General features: G+C 42.2%; 1 protein-coding gene and 1 long non-coding RNA gene across 2 annotated transcripts; both read right to left on the bottom strand.

Annotated features, from left to right (window-relative positions):
- Positions 1–3,321: 3,321 nt before the first annotated feature.
- Positions 3,322–4,354, bottom strand: LOC106562696 (uncharacterized). The gene is made up of 2 exons (XM_014127679.3): positions 3,716–4,354; positions 3,322–3,568 (listed from the first exon to the last, which is right to left on the bottom strand). The coding sequence occupies exons 1-2, from the start codon at positions 4,245–4,247 to the stop codon at positions 3,456–3,458; spliced, it is 645 nt and encodes a 214-aa protein (XP_013983154.1). The 5' UTR covers positions 4,248–4,354; the 3' UTR covers positions 3,322–3,455.
- A 10,363-nt stretch (positions 4,355–14,717) lies between these two features.
- Positions 14,718–20,225, bottom strand: LOC106562863 (uncharacterized). The gene is made up of 2 exons (XR_006757581.1): positions 19,879–20,225; positions 14,718–15,270 (listed from the first exon to the last, which is right to left on the bottom strand). It is a non-coding gene; the product is annotated as an uncharacterized LOC106562863 (long non-coding RNA).
- Between the last annotated feature and the right edge of the window lie 370 nt (positions 20,226–20,595).

Genomic DNA, 20,595 nt, shown 5'->3' with positions numbered 1-20,595 from the left:
CTTTTTGGGGGGTGATTGTCAAACAATTCTGTTCAACCATGGATCTTGCATCAATAATTAGTTATAGATTATTACATCCAAGTTAGGTCATATCAATGTCCCATTGGAAGCTGTATGTGTGGAAGGTGCCTTAAAGGGCTATAACATCTAAGATACATTGTCCTGTCCCTTTAAAACCCACAACATTAACCATGCCCCCCCCCCCCCCCCCGGAGTAGACTCTATTCCATGAAGACCAAAGGGAGGGAAGAGTTAATTGCACCTAGATCCCCCTTCCCCTCTCATGTCTTGGACCTTGGGGGGTGGTGGATGGAAGGACCAGTGGCGTGGCTAATACCAGAGCTTTGGACAGATGACCTCAGCTGCAGCAGATGGTGACCTCATCCCGCTTGCCTTCCGGGGATCCTTCCATTCCTTCAGTAGTAGTAGGCACACAGATAAAAGACCAGATGACCATCTGGGCCCTGCCTGCCTTCTGCCTGGGTGCTCATGACAATAGCACCCCCTCTCTAAGTGTAGTGTGTAAGTGTGGGGGTCTTTGTGGCAGTCATTGTGGTGCTTTTGGAGGTGGGTGAGGGGAGAGGAGAGAGGTGTTGCTATAGGGACACTGCTGGGTTCTAGTGCTTTGTAGAGGTCCGGTTGACTGGTCTTACTGGTCATTGTGCGAGTGAGTCAGTGTGATAAGACGGGCTTGGTATTCTGGCCAACAAAGAGGGAAATAACTGCTCATGTGCTGCTCCACAAACACGTCCTTTATCACGCTGGTGATTGTTACTATGTTACAGTGTTGGTCTATGTTACATTCAGAATGGTCCTCATTCTGGATAGAGACAAATAAACCCTTATGCTACTGCACTAACTGGCATCGAACCAACTACATGTCAAGAAACATCAAGTATCTTGTCTAGAGTAAGTCAGTCATGTAGAGGGAATGTGATGTTTCTGCTATGAACATGTCCTATAGTGAACCTAGACAGAAAATGGTCCTGAATGAAGTTCTGCTGAGATCGTGATAGAATTCCATCCATGTTTGACTTCTTAGTAGGTCTATTGATTAAATCTCACAACCATTCCGTCCTAGCTTAATAAAACGGGCCGAGACAGTATTAATACATAGATGGTCTTTCATCCTTTTGATTCCATTGTAATGACAACCGTTACAGTGCAGACCAAACTATTGCCAATAAAAGCCTGCTTGTCCATGTGTGGTGTGTTATATACTTAGTCTCCCCTACAGGCAGATCAACTGTCACTGTATGATGCACTGGACAAAGGAGAGGAAAAAAAGTTATATCATGAAGGGAATTCTATCAGTGGGTGGGCAATGGCAAGCCCTTGGGACAGATTTAATGAATAATTTTGATGGTAAAATTGGATGCCTTGGGGCGACACAATATAGATAGACCATCTGTTTCTGGAGGAAAGTGCACTACTCAGGGCAGAATTCATTCAATTCAAACTACTGCAGGTACAGACTATAGTATTCACAACTCCATGAAATATGGAACCAAAATGAACTATGAAATGCTGTGAAAAAGTGACTATAGTCAATAACCATATACCACTGCTGTGTACTAAACTAGTTGATTCGTTTCTTCATTAATGTCTAAAGACTTATCTGAAGTAAAGATAGTGTATAAAGATAAATATTGTATAAAGGTAAATATATCTATAATTTATATAAAGATAGTGCCATTTTTGACTAATAAGTGTTTTTTCTGTGTAGACTATAGGTCTTAATTGGTTAGGTCTACAGATAGAACGAAGGGCTAATAGAGTTTGGAACTACAAATAACCATTTGAATGGGTTTCGGCACGAGAAGGATAATACAACGCATTTAACTGAAAAAGAAGAATGTAACTTTGTCAATAAGAACGTGGGGGGTCTGGGAGCGTTCATTTTGCCACCAATCCGCATTTGCAGGTGAAAGAAATGGCACACTCTTTCTCCACATGTCCCTTCTTCCATGTCGCAAGCCCTGATGCCAGATGGCCACTTAAATTCTTTAGGGTATTGTTCTTTTCCTGCTGTATGGCCAATCCTTGAGACGTGCGAACCTTAAATTGTACTGCAAATCTCTCATCCTCCCACTGCATAATTTATATGCGCGCATCGCTCATGAATCTGTTACTCCCTGTTTTTACACGATTGCTATTGCAGTCACTATTGACTTAAGTATATGCATGCACATTACCATATAGTCACGCTTACTCCTTATTCTCACAATAAAACAGCTATTAGTTTATACTTTATTCTCCCACTAGAACCAGACCAAATCTGATACATGTCATTGTGGTTTATGTATTCATGTCTATTTTATAGGGACCGTTAGGTCAACAATTTCAAAGTTGACATATTAAATCATCTCTACCGTTAGACATAGGTTAAGATTTTTAAATGTATTGCATTTCTAAACTTGTTTATTTTTATACACCAGACGTATTTTCTTTAGAAAAGCTAAGTCAAATAGTGTGCACCTGCCATTAGCGGTTGGCCATCTTCATAGCCTGATATTATTGAAAGCGAAAGCACTTGGTGTTAACACAGAATTTGAAAAGGAACGACAATCATGTGCAAGTCTTGATTACGTGTTACATTGTTTGGTCTAGTACTATACAGATGTATTGGGTGTTAAGGCACAAATCAGAGAGATCTTCCCCAATGACCTGTTAAGGTAGTCAGAAAACCCCCACATTGGTCTCATATCGGAAATATGCTTACATGTTGAATGGATTAGTTGATTTGCATATCGACAGTGAGGGTAATAGCATCTGCGATGGTAATTAGTTAGTGTGTCTGCGTGTTCTATGTGCGCACGCCATGCGTCCATGCGGAATTACGCACAGCAAGTGAAAGCTCGTGATTGGTATATCTACCAAAAAGGCACAATGCAGACTGATTTTTTTCTTGAACAATGCCCATGGACATAACATATTCATTCAGTGTAGGGCTAGTCTATAGGCCTACTGCTGCTACAATTTGTTGAGGCACTCTTCAAGTGCTGTCAAATGGAACGACTGCTGCTCTTATTGTTTCTCTAGTGTGTGAGGGGTGTGCATGGGCAGGTGGTGTCCCTGTTCACCTCGTTAGCACACTGATGGTCGTTGTGAGGTCTTACTAATTCAATAATAAAATGAGCAGAACGTCAGCAAAATGTAAACCAAAAAGTTTTAATAGTATTTTTCACGGATACAATTCAACAGACAAACAATATCTCAGAAACCTTAGTTGAATTAAACACATTAAATACAGTTGAAACTTAAATAAAATAAATTAAACAATATTTTAAATAGACAAAACAAGATATTGCTACTTCGGCATAAACATAGGCCAACATATTTTGGATGGTTACTCCATCTTTTTTTTGTCCCAAGACAGACAATAATAATAATAACAAAAAAAGGCAGATAGCCTAATTTTCCACATAGGCAATGGTATGATTTGTCCACGTTGTTTATCGAATTATTTGAGCTTTGCGTGGCGTTTGTTCAAAGGGAATTGAGAGGGAAGAATTGGGCTGGGTGCTCTTCATCTCTGACGTTGATCTCCTCCTCTTTGGGAAAAAATCTGCGGGGAAGAAATGTAGAACGGTTAGTCTTTAATTCATATTAGAGTCAATCATACGAGAACATCAACGTTATGTATTCGGCAAGCCATTAAAACGAGTTGCTTATTAAGGAGTTATATAGCGTTACCAAGAAAAAGTATAACTACCTGTAATTTGAGTAACGTTGACTGCACGTTCATAAGATGTTGTCCTCGACCTCTTATGCCGAATACACGGTGTTGATTTGGAGATACATTTCCTCGTATTGGGGGAATTGGACCAATTCTCTTGGTTAACTTCGTTGGAACAAAGTGCAGCCTGTTCGCAGTCTGATAGAGGGGAACAACCACGCACATTACCAGTGACAACCTCTGCGGTATAGTCTGTGTTTGATGTCACAACCTGAACCCTCATGCCTCCAACTTTCGTCGACTCCTGGTAGAAGGCAGGTGTCGAGTCCGCTGACATCCCTTCCCATTCGTAACTCCCGGGAATTGGTGTGTCTGTCTCGAAGTGGAAATTCCATCGACGCTGGTCTCGTTCAGAGATTTCCTTCAGCTTCGCCTTCAACTCGAGGCTCAGCTCGTCATGGTCGATGGGTCCAAATAAGTTCCGACAAACGCTTGTATGACGACGGGGAAGAGTTGTTCTCTGTGCCACCGAGCTCTCCAAACCAGTTGGTGTCTGAAAGTTTGTCATGACGTCCAGCAATATGTCCAGTCTTGAAGAAATACAAAATGTATTCACACTGGGTTGTTTTTCCTAACTACAATGTAACTTCAACTGGGACTACTGATATTATGTGGATATAGGTAGGCTATTTAAAGACCCGAGGATGCCGCCTATATAATGTCCGGTCTTGCTTATTGGTTGGCCCTTGGTTTATTCACGCCCTGTCTTCCTCCCCAGGTTGCTGGGGGGTGTTTGGAATGGCGCCAACTGAGGTTGACTTTTTGCCTCCTTGCGAGGGGTTTGATGATTTAACCTTTCTGCGCTACAGGAGGGATTGTAGCCTCCACGTCGAAATTGTGGAAGTTCCGCGTTATAGCTGGATTTAAATTTAAAGCCAATCAGCAGAGACTGAAGTCACGGTAAACCCTGCATTTTTTTTATTTAACTTTTATTTAACCAGGCAAGTCAGTTAAGAACAAATTCGTATTTACAATGAAGGCCTACCCCGGCCAAACCCAGACGGCGCTGGGGCAATTGTGCGCAGCCCTATGGGACTTCCAATCACGGCCGGATGTGATACAGCCTGGATTCGAACCAGGGACTGAGACGCAGTGCCTTAGACCGCTGCGCCACTCGGGAACCCCTTATGGCGGGTGGCCTGCTTTGTCTGAGTAGTCTCATAGCTGGATTGAAATGTAAAAGGAATGAGCGGAGACAGCATTAACTGTAAACGCTGTCTATATCGGCTCAATCGGAAATTGCCTTTACATTTCAATGCAGATCTCATGCAATATTTCCGCGATACGGATTGATTCCAGCCTTTAATAAATGCGGCTATTTTAAAAGGTTTTAAACCGTGTTGGCCTTTACCTTTTAACAAAGACAACTTTGCTTCGAAAATGTGTCATATCCTCAGTGGAACAGGTAGACAGCCAATGGGTTTCAGAACATTAGAGGTTATTTGGAGCATGTTCAAATGAAATAGACGAGGATATGCTTATCAATATACTGGTTATTACCAGTATTTATTACGCTCTGTTTATTAATTACTTTAAGCGTTTCAGCCTATCCAAGCTGAAGGACAATTTGGAGAAAGTAATATGAATTGAAAACTTGGATGGGTTCAAGCTGAAAATTGTGTGGTATCGTGGCCAATCAAAAGGGGACCTTCAGGCTCTCCCAGAAGTTTGGTTTGTGCGTAAAATCCGTAAATTCAGATAAGCAAAAATGTGTGATGGGTCTGCATAAATTCATTTGTTATTATTTTCACTTTATCATGGATAGCGTAGACCAGGCCTAGGCAATTCTAGTCCTCAGGGTCTGATTGGTGTCACTTTTTGCCCATCCCTAGAAACACCTGATTTAAACTAATTGTATTTTTTACTGAAGATCAAGATGAGTTGACTATTGGAGTCAGGTGTGTTAGCTGGGACTGGGGGAAAAGTGTGACACCAAATCAGGCCCAGAGGACTGGAGTTGTCCAGGCCTGGTGAAGACACACGTTTCTGCTTTGCAGCCTTCTTCAGTGTGCAGGTAGAAACCTTTTCCATTCAAAACAGCATTTATAGGGAACACAGGTGAGCAACTGATGAGCAGCAGGTGCTTCTAATCAGGGTTGCCACTCATCTGCCAATCAAAAAGGATGTGGCTTCTCTGGTCTACCTGTATACAAGTTAAAATGTTCAATATAAATTAAATGTCCTTCGTTTCATTAAAACCAACCCAAGACCACATTAGACCACCCTTGAGCTGTTTATTTGTAACTTTATGGTGATATACTGACCCCCAGTGGCAAGTATTATAGCATCCACAATCTAACCTATTGTCTGTCCTATTTGGGAGGCACAGGGGCTTATTCAGGTGAAGGCAATTTTACAATAACATAGAAATACATTGTGAAGAACAGATATGATTCCCATGTAGACCAGGGAATCTCCTTAGCTTTAAGTGACATCAGTTGTATTAAATCAGTTATTGTATTATATCAGTTATCCTTGATTGTATTATATCCGTTATTGTATTATATCCGTTATTGTATTATATCCGTTATTGTATTATATCCGTTATTGTATTATTTGTATTATATCCGTTATTGTATTATATCCGTTATTGTATTATATCCGTTATTGTATTATATCAGTTGTATTATATCAGTTATCCTTTATTGTATTATATCAGTTATTGTATCATATCCGTTATTGTATCATATCAGTTATCCTTTATTGTATTATATCAGTTATTGTATCCGTTCGGTTGCATCGTATCCGTTCGGTTGCATCGTATCCGTTCGGTTGCATCGTATCCGTTCGGTTGCATCGTATCCGTTCGGTTGCATCGTATCCGTTCGGTTGCATCGTATCCGTTCGGTTGCATCGTATCCGTTATCCGTTCGGTTGCATCGTATCCGTTATCCGTTCGGTTGCATCGTATCCGTTATCCGTTCGGTTGCATCGTATCCGTTATCCGTTCGGTTGCATCGTATCCGTTATCCGTTCGGTTGCATCGTATCCGTTATCCGCTGGTTGCATCGTATCCGTTATCCGCTGGTTGCATCGTATCATTTCAGTTGTCGCATTCTCTGTTGTCATATCAGTTATTGTATTATCAGTTCAGTTGTATTAAATGAAATCATTTTATTAGTCAAATGCACTGAATATAACAGGTGTAGACCTTAGTGAAATGCTTACTTACGAGCCCCTAAACAATGCAGTTAATAAAATATATATGAATAAGAAATTAAAGTAAAAAAGTTAAAGAGCAGCAGTAAAATAACAATAGCGAGACTATATACAGGGAGTACCGGTACAGAGTCAATGTGCGGCGGCACAGGTTAGTCGAGGTAATATGAACATCTAGGTAGAGTTATTAAAGTGACTATGCATAGATAATAACAGAGTAGCAGCGGTGTAAAAGAGGGGGGCGAGGTGCAATGCAAATAGTCTGAGTAGCCATTTGATTAGATGCTCAGGAGTCTTATGGCTTGGGGGTAGAAGCTGTTTAGTAGCCTCTTGGACCTAGACTTGGTGCTCCGGTACTACTTGCAGTGCAGTAGCAGAGAGAACAGTCTGTCTAGGGTGGCTGGAGTCTGACAATTTTTAGGGCCTTTGACACAGCCTGATATAGAGGTCCTGGATGGCAGGAAGCTTGATGTACTGGGCTGTACGCACTACCCTCTGTAGTGCCTTGCGGTGGAAGGCCTAGCAGTTGCCATACCAGGCAGTGTTGCAACCAGTCAGGATGCTCTCGATGGTGCAGCTGTAGAACCTTTTGAGGATCTGAGGACCCATGTCAAATCTTTTCAGTCTCCTGAGGGGGAATAGGTTTTGTCGTGCCCTCTTCACGACTGTCTTGGTGTGCTTGGACCATGTTAGTTTGTTGGTAATGTGGACACAGCTCTCAACCTGCTCCACTGCAGCCCCGTCATTGAGAATGGGGGCATGCTCGGTCTTCCTTTTCCTGTAGTCCACAATCATTTCCTTTGTCTTGATCATGTTGAGGGAGAGGTTGTTGTCCTGGCAAACACGGCCAGGTCTCTGACCTCCTCCCTATAGGCTGTCCCGTCATTGTCTGTGATCAGGCCTACCACTGTTGTCTCATCGGCAAACTTAATGATGGTGTTGGAGTTGTGCCTGGCCGTGCAGTCATGAGTGAATAGGGAGTACAGGAGGGGACTGAGCATGCACCCCTGAGGGGCCCCTGTGTGGAGGATCAGCGTGGCGGATGTGTTACCTACCCTTACCACCTGGGGGCAGCCCGTCAGGAAGTCCAGGATTCAGTTGCAGAGGGAAGTGTTTAGTCCCAGGGACCTTAGCTTATTGATGAGCTTGGAGGGCACTATGGTGTTGAACGCTGAGCTGTAGTCAATGAATAGCATTCTCACATACAGTTGAAGACGGAAGTTGACATACACTTAGGTTGGAGTTATTAAAACTCGCTTTTCAACCACTCCACAAATTTCTTGTTAAACTATAGTTTTGGCAAGTCGGTTAAGACATCTTTGTGCGTGACAAGTAATTTTTCCAACAATTGTTTACAGACATTATTTCATTCACTGTATCACAATTCCAGTGGGTCAGAAGTTTACATACACTAAGTTGATTGTGCCTTTCAACAGCTTGGAAAATTCCAGAAAATGTCATGGTTTTAGAAGCTTCTGATAGGCTAATTGACATAATTTGAGTCAATTGGAGGTGTACCTGTGGATGTATTTCAAGGCCTACCTTCAAACGCAGTGCCTCTTTGCTTGAAATCATGGGAAAAATCAGCCAAGACCTCAGGAAAAGAATTGTAGACCACAAGTCTGGTTCATCCTTGGGAGCAATTTCCAAATGCCTGAAGGTACCATGTTCATCTGTACAAACAATACGCAAGTATAAACACCATGGGACCACGCAGCCGTCATACCGCTCAGGAAGGAGACGCGTTCTGTCTCGTAGAGATGAAAGTACTGTGGTGCAAAAAGTGCAAATCAATTCAGAACAACAGCAAAGAACCTTGTGAAGATGCTGGAGGAAACAGGTACAAAAGTATCTCTATCCACAGTAAAAACGAGTCCTATATCGACATAACCTGAAAGGCCGCTCAACAAGGAAAAAGCCACTGCTCCAAAACCGCCATAAAAAGCCAGACTAAGGTTTGCAACTGCACATGGGGACAAAGATCAATTTTTGGAGAAATGTCCTCTGGTCTGATGAAACAAAAACAGAACTGTTTGGCCATAATGACCATCGTTATGTTTGGAGGAAAAAGGGGGACGCTTGCAAGCCGAAGAACACCATCCCATCCGTGAAGCACGGGGGTGGCAGCATCATGATGTGGGGGTGCTTTTCTGCAGGAGGGACTGGTGTACTTCACAAAATAGATGGCATCATAAGGGAGGAAAACTGTGTGGATATACTGAAGCAACATCAAGACATCAGTCAGGAAGTTAAAGCTTGGTCGCAAATGGGTCTTCCAAATGGACAATGACCCCAAGCATACTTCCAAAGTTGTGGCGAAATGGCTTAAGGACAACAAAGTCAAGGTATTGGAGTGGCCGTCACAAAGCCCTGACCTCAATCCCATAGAAAATTTGTGGGAAAAACTGAAAAAGTGTGTGCGAGCGAGCAAGGAGTCCTACAAAACAGACTCAGTTACACCAGCTCTGTCAGGAAGAATGGGCCAAAATTCACCCAACTTATTGTGGGAAGCTTGTGGAAGGCTACCCGAAACGTTTGACCCAAGTTAAACAATACTACCAAATACTAATTGAGTGTATGTAAACTTCTGACCCACTGGGAATGTGATGAAAGAAATAAAAGCTGAAATAAATCATTCTCAACTATTATTCTGACATTTTACATTCTTATAATAAAGTGGTGATCCTAACTGACCTAAGACAGGGAATTTTAACTAGGATAAAATGTCTGGAATTGTGAAAAACTGAGTTTAAATGTATTTGACTAAGGTGTATGTAAACTGCCAAATTCAGCTGTAGGTGTTCCTTTTGTCCAGGTGGGAAAGGGTAGTGTGAAGTGCAATAGAGATTGCATCATCTGTGGATCTGTTAGGGTGGGATGCAAATTGGAGTGGGTCTAGGGTTTCTGGGATAATGGTATTGATGTGAGCCATGACCAGCCTTTCAAAGCACTTCATGGCTACAGACGTGAGTGTTAAGGGTCGGTAGTCATTTAGGCAGGTTACCTTAGTGTTCTTGGGCACAGGGACTATGGTGGTGTGATTAAAACATGTTTTTATTACAGACTCGGACAGGGAGAGGTTGAAAATGTCAGTGAAGACACTTGCCAGTTGGTCAGCGCATGCTCGCAGTACATGTCCTGGTAATCTGTCTGGCCCTTCGTCCTTGTAAATGTTGACCTGTATAAAGGTCCTACATTGGCTGCGGAGAGCGTGATCACGGTCTTCTGGAACAGCTGGTGCTCTCATACGTTTCAGTGTTGTCTTGAAGCGAGTATTGAAGTAGTTTAGCTCGTCTGGTAGGCTCGTGTCACTGGGCAGCTGTGCTTTCATTTGTAGTCTGTAATGGTTTGCAAGCCCTGTCACATCCGACGAGCGTCAGAGCCGGTGTAGTGTGATTCAATCCTAGTCCTGTATTGACGCTTTACCTGTTTGATGGTTCGGAGGGCATAGCGGGATTTCTTAGAGGTCCGCTCCTTGAAAGGAGCAGCTCTAGCCTTCAGCTCAGTGCGGATGTTGCATGTAATCCATGGCTTCTGGTTGGGGTATGTACGTACAGTCACTGTGGGGACGACATCATCAATGCACTTATTGATGAAGCTAATGACTGATGCGGTGTACTCAATGCCATCGGAGGAGTCCCGGAACATATTCCAGTCTGTGCTAGCAAAACAGTCCTGTAGCTTAGTATCTGCTTCGTCTGACCACTTTTTTTTATTTATTTATTGAGTCACTGGTGCTTTCTGCTTTAATTTTTGCTTGTAAGCAGGAATCAGAAGGATATAATTATGGTCAGATTTGCCAAATGGAGGGAGTGTTTTGTATGCATCTATGTGTGGAGTAAAGGTGGTCCAGAGTTTTTTTCCCTCTGGTTGCACATTTAACATGCTGATAGAAATTTGGTAAGACCGATTTAAGTTTCCCTGCGTTAAAGTCCCCGGCCACTAGGAGTGAGCGGTTTCCTGTTTGCTTATGGCGGAATACAGCTCATTGAGTGCTGTCTTAGTGCCAGCCTCGGTCTATGGTGGTATGTAGACAGCACTGGTGGTGCAGTTAATGATGAAAAGATAATGGAGCTCATTGGAGACTGATTGGTCAGAGGAAGGCCAGGGTGTGGCTTACCTGCCTGCTGCTTCCTGGAGTCCCCAAGGGCTCACCTGGTGTCACTTGCCCCAGAGCAGAGATCGGTGACTGGAGGGAAGCTGACTGCACATTAGACCACAGCCATGACAGAGCGACAAGACACGCCTCTGGTAAGTAACTATGTTAGCGACTGTAAGTGGATCACATCTTATGAGGCACTGTTGAACAGGTTGGCCAAACTCTCCAACCTGTCTGTTGATTTGTCATCATTTATTTTTTTCCATGAGTGTGCAGGCACTATTCTATATGTATGTCTGTGATAAAGTACTCAGCTTTTAAGAATCACTTATTCTCTGACATTTATTTGGTTCTTGGAAATCTTATTTCACAACCTATTACAGATGGCAAATTGTATATGTTTACAGTTTGGATGCATTACAGCATTCTTCTTTGTGATTTGTAGACATGTTGTAATCATATGATTCATGGTGTAATGTGGCTCTAGTCTAGTGGAATGTCACTACGGATATTATCTGTAGTATATAATCATAGAATATAATCAAGTGCTATATTGTCACGGGCGTCATAAGGATTGGACCAAAGCGCAGCGGGTAAAGTGCTCATCTTAATTTATTAGATGAAAACACTTAAACAAAATAAACAAACGACGAAAACAGTTCCATAAGGCTCACAGGCTATACAGAAAATAACCACCCACAAAACACAAGTGAAACAAACAACTAAATATGGCCTCCAATTAGAGGCAACGACAACCAGCTGCCTCTAATTGGAGGTCATTGCCAAAAACCCATCAGAAATAGAAAACTAGATAACATAGAACCTAAACCCCAAAACACACACCCCCTGCCACGCCCTGACCAAACTACAATGACAAAATAACCCCTTTTACTGGTCAGGACGAGACATATATTTACTTTTTGAAAAGGTCTTGAAATGCAACTGGGAATATTATTCCTGTGTTCACGTCGGTAGACCCACTCTGATGGTAAACACATCTTACAGCGTGTGGCTTTCATTCCTGTTGGAGGGTTTAAACTGATACTCAAATAGCTGTGGGACAAATTCAGGTTTAATTCAACATTTCCTGTGGGCCTTAACATAAATGACTAGTTTTAACAAAAGAAAAGTCAACAATACTCTAACTAACATTCCAAATATGTTTCATTATTAAAGTGGTAGAACACTAGAGTTGGTTGAAGTTACCTTGTCAAACTATTGGCCCATGACCTCATTATTTGAGAGATAACTGCCCACTAATCTAGTGGAGCAGAAATCACAATACAGGAAGCAGGAAGACTGACTCAAGCCTGCATGCCCCTATACTGAGGAGCATACCGTACACATATACAAACAGGCACCCATGTATTCCCTCTCCATTCTCCCCCCCCCCTCCAATGATAGCATTGGTCAATATTCTTTCCAACATATCCACTGACAGACATTCTATGGACGGAGCTTCATAGAGCAGTTAGGATCATACAGACCCAGAGTGAGGACAGTGAGATGAAGGACAGTGACAGAGGAAGACCACCCCAGAATCAGGTTTGAGAAGCAGTGAAATACCAGTTTATGACTAACTTGTATTTTCTTATGAAAAAGAGGGCCTTTGTTCTATTATTTTCCCCTTAATAAATCCACCCTTATGGCACTGCGTTGCCCTGAGGCAACAAAACACATTTGGGGGCATAAAATCTTCACAAAAAAAAGATGAAATATTTTTTGGGAGGTGAAAAACCTAAATGTGTGCAGTAGAGGATTAAATTAGTTGGCTCTTTTCCCATAACCTGCCCAAACGACTGGCCATGATCCAAATCCATTTTACTGAGTGGCCAAATACTGAAGCTGCTTGTTTTTGCTGTGCAGGCATGTGCCTCGAATCTCTACCCATTTCTGATGATCATCTTTTACCAGGCATCCCAGGCAAATGAGCACTGTCAAGTAATGTTGACTCAGATGCAAATTCTTAATCGCTGCCAGTAGGAGACAAATCTTTTATGGTTCTTTTCCAGCAGTTTAATCTCATCTGACAGCCAACCCTCAGCTCAGTCTAGGGAAGAATATAGGTTAAATGCAGCAGTCTAATCTCATTTTACAGCCAACCCTCAGCCCTGAGGTGAGTGGCATCCAGCGATTGAGAAGAAAAATAAAAGTCAACTACTCCTTTCAGTTACATGGACCAACTTTTCTGGTATTCAACATCACAGCCAATGAGGTTAACCTCTCCTCCTCTCCCTGTCCATCTGTCTCATTTCATTCACATCCTTATCAGAGCTGTCTTATTAGGGAACATAATGCAGCAGTTACATTTGCCTTTGAATATAGTTGGTTGTAATCTGTGTGGATAAAGGGGTGCTGACAGTGTGATATAGTTGCTTGTAATGTGTGTGGATAAAGGGGTGCCGACAGTGTGATATAGTTGGTTGTAATGTGTATTGATAAAGGGGTGCCGACAGTGTGATATAGTTGGTTGTAATGTGTATGGATAAAGGGGTGCTGACAGTGTGATATAGTTGGTTGTAATGTGTATGGATAAAGGGGTGCCGACAGTGTGATGTAGTTGGTTGTAATGTGTATGGATAAAGGGGTGCTGACAGTGTGATATAGTTGGTTGTAATGTGTATTGATAAAGGGGTGCTGACAGTGTGATATAGTTGGTTGTAATGTGTATGGATAAAGGGGTGCTGACAGTGTGATATAGTTGGTTGTAATGTGTATGGATAAAGGGGTGCTGACAGTGTGATATAGTTGGTTGTAATGTGTATTGATAAAGGGGTGCCGACAGTGTGATATAGTTGGTTGTAATGTGTATTGATAAAGGGGTGCTGACAGTGTGATATAGTTGGTTGTAATGTGTATTGATAAAGGGGTGCTGACAGTGTGATATAGTTGGTTGTAATGTGTATTGATAAAGGGGTGCTGACAGTGTGATATAGTTGGTTGTAATGTGTATTGATAAAGGGGTGCTGACAGTGTGATATAGTTGGTTGTAATGTGTATTGATAAAGGGGTGCCGACAGTGATATAGTTGGTTGTAATGTGTATGGATAAAGGGGTGCTGACAGTGTGATATAGTTGGTTGCAATGTGTATTGATAAATGTAAATGTAAAATGTAGTTGGTTGTAATGTGTGTGGATAAAGGGGTGCTGATGTAACAGTGTAGGTTCCGTCCCTCTCTTCGCCCCAACCTGGGCTCGAACCAGGGACCCTTGCACACATCAACAACTGACACCCCACGAAGCATCGTTACCCATCGCGCCACAAAAGCCGTTGCAAGGGGCAACCCTACTTCAAGTCTCAGAGCGGGTGACGTCACCGATTGAAACGCTATTAGCGTTAACCTGTTAAGGTAGTCAGAAAACCCCCACATTTGTCTCATATCGGAAATATGCTTACATGTTGAATGGATTAGTTGATTTGCATATCGACAGTGAGGGTAATAGCATCTGCATCTCCGTGCGGAATTATGAGCAGTAAATTATAGCTCGTGGGATTACCAACGAGCCATAATGGAGGCAGATCTCATAACAGTCATCCATAGTAGGAGGGCTAGTCTATAGGTCAACTGCTACAATTTGAGGCACTCTTCAAGTGCTGTCAAATGGAACGACTGCTGCTCTTATTGTTTCTCTAGTGTGTGCATGGGCAGGTGGTGTCCCTGTTCACCTCGTTGCCATTTGAGGGCTCACGAATGCAATAAAATAAGCGGAAAGTCAAAATGAAAACTACATTGTTTTAATAAGTTTCCCCAGCTACCATTTAAACAATCGCAGAAAACTTAGTTGAATTAAAACATAAGTTAGTTGAAATAAAATAAAATATTTTAAATACAATTAGACATTGTTACTTCGGCAAAAAACCTAGGCCAACATTTGTGGGTTAACATCTTTTGTCCGACCGAAAAATGCAAAAGAGGCAGATGACCTACGTAGCAAATTAGCCTTAAGTATCATTGAGGGCTCACTAATCAATACAGTGAGCAGAATTGCAAATAAATCGTCTTTCACAGATATCATTTAAAACAATCTCAGACACGTAATAAATTAACACAAGTTAGTTGAATTAGTTTTTTAAATAAATGTTGCCTTATTTGGGAGGGTTACTCCATCTTTTGTCCGAGATGAAAATATAAACTGCAGAAGCGGCAGATGGTAGCATTTGTCAACGTGGTTAATCGAACGGTTCCCTCTTTGCGTGGCGTTCAAGGGGAATTGAGTGAAGAATTGTGCTGGGGGCTAGTCATCTCATTTCTTCTCCTCATTGGGAACAAATCTGCAGGGAAGAAGTGTAAAACGGTTAGCCTTCAATTCATAGTCAATACAAGAACATCGTTATGTAGTTATGTTTTATGATTTCACTGCCATACTGTGTTCGATCTTGTCTAGCCATCTTGTCTCAAGAGGACCACAATGGAAATAAGTGCCAGACTTTGTTTTATCCATGTGCATGTACGGCTTAAATTGTGCTGGTTTAAAAAAAATATATTTTTAAGTGGTCGAATTAATAAACTAGTTGGCAAGTCATTAAAACAAGTTGCTCATTAAGAGTTCGTGTTAGTGGCAACTAGTAATTCAGGGCAGGTGGGGCAGTTGAGCCTCACCTGTTCTGTTAAATAACTACAGAGAGAGCTAGAAAGTTCATGCCCCCTTGGGTGTTGCCATAGTTACAGTAGATATTCCAATCCAAGAAGCCTCAAGGTCATCGGCCATAAACAATACAAGTTGGAAATTGCAATTTCAACAATGAGTGGTTTGGAAGGAGTCAGTGGCTGACCTGCAAAGCTGCCAGCTAGTTGGCAGAGGGTGTGGGGTCAAAGTCTGGGTTTAAGGGTCTCTTCTCCAAGCTTTTAAAAAATAAAAAGTTTCAGAAGAGGTTCAATAAAATTGGGAACTGGGGGGGGAAAACAAGTGCCGACTGGGAAAATGAATGAGGGTTCAAAATCAACCTCGGAGTTCCAAGTCTAGAGCGCTGACAAATCAACCTGGTTTCAAACCCCCCAAGTTATCTAGAAAGCACCATAAATCCAGAGAATTCCAGACTGACAAAGTTAAATGACAATTTGCCCACAAAGACCACCTTCCTGTTCAAGTGAGCATTGCAGTGAGTCCAAAAATGTATTGTATGCTGCATAAGTTATGTCATATGCCAGGGAGGTATGTATACTGTAGATTTGGTCCCTCCCCCTCCCATATTAGCCTACTGTTTTAACTTGGTGGTGCACATGTAACCTACAGCCCATTTTAGATAACTGTCATCGAATATTGTAAGAGCTTTCATTGTTCGCTGTATATGCCCCCTTCATCCTATGGGTCTGACTTGGTGTACAGGCTTATATATTTTTATTTTTTTTAAAGCCCACGTTCTGAATTCTGTCATTGTACATTTCAAAACTGCTGAACAAAGTTAATCTTCACATGCTCATTGTCTTAATCAGAATTAGATTACCTGTTAATCGCGCATCCTTGCCTTGCCATAGTTTGTACCATTATTTAACTAGGCAAGTCAGTTAAGAATTCCTATTTTCAATGACGGCCTAACAGAACATGGTTTGCCCCACCGAAATGTAGACGCTAAAAGTCGCCACTGTATAGACCTACCTATAATTTGAGTAACGTTGACTGCACGTTCATAAGATGTCCTTACTCCGAATACATAGTGTTGGGTTAGAGTTACTACTTCGATGGAACAAAGTGCAGTCTGATAGAGGGGTTTGGTTGAGGCAACAACCACGCACATGAGTGAACCTCTGCGCTATAGTCTTTTGGACGTCACAACCTGACCTCTCATACCACCAGATTGTCGACTCCTGGTATAAGGTCGATGGTTCCAGATAAGTTCCGACAAAAGCTGGTATGGCGAAACAGTTGTTCTGTGCAACCGGGCTCTCCAAACCAGTTGGTGGCAGAAAGTTTGTCAAGACATCCAGTTATATGTCCAGTCTTGAAGAAATAGGAAATTGCGTCACACTGGGCTGTTTCTAACGTCAACTGCGACTGACCTTCTGTGGATGTAGGTAGGCTTTTAAAGGACCGAGGATGCCGCCTAATGTGGTTCACTTTTGCAGGTGGTTTAATGATTCACTATGGTAATTAAATGATTTCTTCCGGTGTGCTCTGCATTGCGCATCACAGAGTGAAAAATAAACCATACATAATATAAGGTTAGCCAACCAATAATTACAACCCTGGAGCAGTAAAATATACACCATAGAGAGAAAACATGTCACTAGGATCCAGTCTGGCACAACGACTATTCATATGGCAGACAAGCCTATATACACAGAAGCTAAATCTTTTTACAATTTAATTAAAGGTAGCCTTTTCATTCCAGGCTTTATCTAAATATCCGGAAATAAGGGACAAAATAAATTTCAATTTCTCCTAATCACTCAACATAGATAGTGCCAGCGTAGCTTCCGTCCCTTTCCTCGCCCCAACCTGGGCTTGAACCAGGGACCCTCTGCGCAGATCAACAACTGACACCCAACGAAGCATCGTTACCCATCGCGCCACAAAAGCCGCAGCTCTTGCAACGCAAGGGGAACAACCACTTCAGGTCTCAGAGCGGGTGACGTCACTGATTGAAACGCTATTCGCGCACCACCGCTAACTAACCAGCCATTTCACATCAGTTACACCAGGGTATATCTGATGTGCTGTCTGGAATAAGAGCAAGCATGTATCGTTGTAGAAAAGGACAATAGAGGATCAAATGAGTTTAATTCTCCATTTCAAGGTCACAATAGTGACATCGTCTTTCCGCTTCACCACAATACCGACCTGTACGCAGAGGCATAATACGCAGAGGCATAATCCCCATCTGTGCACAGCTTTTAGGAAGGTCATACATAATATCTTAAAGAATTCACCCGTAAAACAGGTTCATGATTAATCTCCACCCATTGTCTTCATATTGCATCAGTTGTTTACTAATATCTATGTCTCCCTTAAATTTAGATTCGTGCAGATGTTCAGACATGTTGCCCAGGCATAGGGGGCCTATGGTTAGAGCCCACTGAAACCGCTAGCCATTCTGGCAGTTGGCATAACCAACAGTCTAATCCAAAGTCTCACCTGGTTCCCAGCCCATGTCCCCAGTTATTGCAAGTACAGGTGCAAACTTGGAGACCTAAAAAGTAACGTACTGCTCTGAACATGGTCGTTTTTAAAATGCCTCTTAGCACCCCACACTCCTGCAGCATAGTCCAGAACAGGACACGCATGTGATACAGTTTGGAATACGTAGCATAACCAAGATCTTGTGTTTTTCCTATAACTCCCACAGAGCTCTACTTGCCGAGTCGGCCAGGGCAGACGTTGCGTATAGAAAGGTAATATGTTTAGAAATATTTATAAAATGTTAGTAAACTGAAGAACGTTCACACCAAAACACTCCGTAGCTGGTCTTCTAAAATGCATTATCTGTGTTTGTCTGGTTATCATGAGTTGTCATTTTATAAACCAATTTGACTGCAGATTACATCTTCCGCAGTTCTTGTCCTGCCATCAAAATAATACCAGCAAATAAAGATACTTAGCACTCCAATATTTCACTTTACCAAATCATTTATAAACAAAGCAAACAGTCCGTGATAAGGCGTCTCTTTGTTTACACCCGAGGGTGTGGGAAACCAATCTGTACGATACTCATTAAAACGCAACTGGTACTTTGTGAAGAGACTGGATTGCATCAACCCCCGTCTTCAAACTACAGGCTAAAAGATTACCATTTACAAAATGAAAAGCTTTCTGGAAGAAAAAAAAAACGGAAACATGCTGAAGTAGGCTTCTCTTCATGTAATCCATTTGATTATTGTACAGACAGATGATCCAGACAGGCTCTGGATTTACGAAAAACATCTTCCACCATTTAAATACGGGTTAAATGTATAAGAGGGTTCTAACGTATTTTCCAGTTTAGTTCAGGGAACATGTTATAAAATTATTCCTCAAAATGCCACGTTGGTTACTTGAGAACAAACCCCTTCAACTCCTTAAGGGCCTGTGTAAAATCAGAATTCTGAACACAGGTGAGCAGCAGGTGCTTCTAATTAGGGTTGCCACTCATCTGCAAATTAAAAATGGGGCTTCTGGTCTACCTGTATACAAGTTACAGACAACTAGTGTGGCTAATTAATTTCCAATATAAATATATTGTTCATAAAGTGGGTTTACCATGTTCCAGCAGAGCCAACATGAGACCACCCCCGAGCTGTTTGTGACGTTATGGTGATATAGTTGCCACTGGGCGTCAGTAAAGCATCCACAACCTAGGGTCTATTTGGGAGGGAGACCCACATTTTTAACCCCCAAAAAACTGGGGGCTTGCATGTTATTTTTGCATTAATATGCGTCACATCAGTTTGCAAACGTAACAAAAATATATAATTGAGTTAAAGCCCATACAGACAAGGTATGTCTTGAGTAAGGCAGCGCCAAAATGCATGAGTTTCAGCCTAGTTCAGTGCTTTCTGCAGTGGTGCGGCAAGCCAGCAGAAAATAGGAACATTGCGCCATGATTGGCTCAGTGTTCTGTCACGCATGGGGACAGTACATCGCCAAGTTTAAGTGGCTAGTAAGGATAGACATCAAATTTCAGCCCTTTGGGTCCTGACATGTAATATAATTCTAAGTGCCCTTCCAAGGCGGCTCAATGTCAACGGCCACAGATAAAATTAAATGTACAGTAGCTTTGATTGGACTGAACATGACAATATCCTAGTTAGTGGCCATCATTAACCAAGTGGACGATCTACTGGCAAATCCATTTTAATCCTTGTCATATGAAGAGAAATTATAGATAAAATGTATGGCCGATGCGCACCTATAAAGATCACACAAGTTGAAAATAACCCCCCAGAACCGCTAGTGCTTGGCTTACCTGCGTGCGCCAACTTCTGACTCCTGGTAGAAGGCAGGCATCGACTCCGCTGACATTCCTTCCCATTCATAAATCCCGGGAATTGGTGTGTCTGTCTCGAAGTGGAAATTCCATCGACGCTGGTCTTGCTCAGAGATTTCCCTCAGCGTCGCCTTCAACTCGCGGTTCAGCGCGTCATGGTCGATGGGTCCAAATAAGTTCCGACAAACGCTTGAATGGCGACGGGGAAGAGTTGCTCTCTGTGCCACCGGGCTCGCCAAACCAGTTGGCGTCTGAACGTTTGTCATGACGTCCAACAATATGTCCAGTCTTGAAGAAATAGAAAATGGATGTTACCTCTAACTTCTGCTGCGATCACTGACATTTTGTGAGCGGAGGTAGGCTATTTAAAGGCCCGAGGATACCGACTATATATTGCCCGGTCTTGATTATTGGTTGTCCATTAGCGTGAAAACACGCCCCTTTCACCTTTTAAATGGCGTGATTGTAGTCTAATTAGGAGTTTTTGCCGTTTGATCAGTTCATTGGTCAACTTCAGGTTAATATTACTCAGAGAGAATATATGAAGGTTTGCAAAGCAATTCCACTTCCTTTACTTGGACTTATTAAGTGCACTTTGTTATGTGAGGTTGTCCAAGTTTACAAATAATGACTGGAATCTTTTGGATAAAAAAATTCAACAATAAGTGGATATGATCGGCAGTTAATGAAGTCATT

Source organism: Salmo salar, chromosome 11 (genome assembly GCF_965601325.2).
Source record: "Salmo salar chromosome 11, fSalSal1, whole genome shotgun sequence".
Classification (NCBI taxonomy): Eukaryota; Metazoa; Chordata; class Actinopteri; order Salmoniformes; family Salmonidae; genus Salmo; species Salmo salar.
The sequence above is the reverse complement of the archived record's forward strand: the minus strand, read 5'-3'. Positions and strand labels throughout refer to the sequence as shown.

What these genes read in the sequence shown, in the direction of transcription:
- LOC106562696 (XM_014127679.3), bottom strand. Translation starts at nt 4,247, where the DNA reads ATGACAAACTTTCAGACACCAACTGGTTTGGAGAGCTCGGTGGCACAG. An exon ending in CAACGTTACTCAAATTACAG is followed by an intron (nt 3,569 to 3,715) that starts GTAGTTATACTT and finishes TCTTCCCCGCAG; the next exon opens with ATTTTTTCCCAAAGAGGAGG.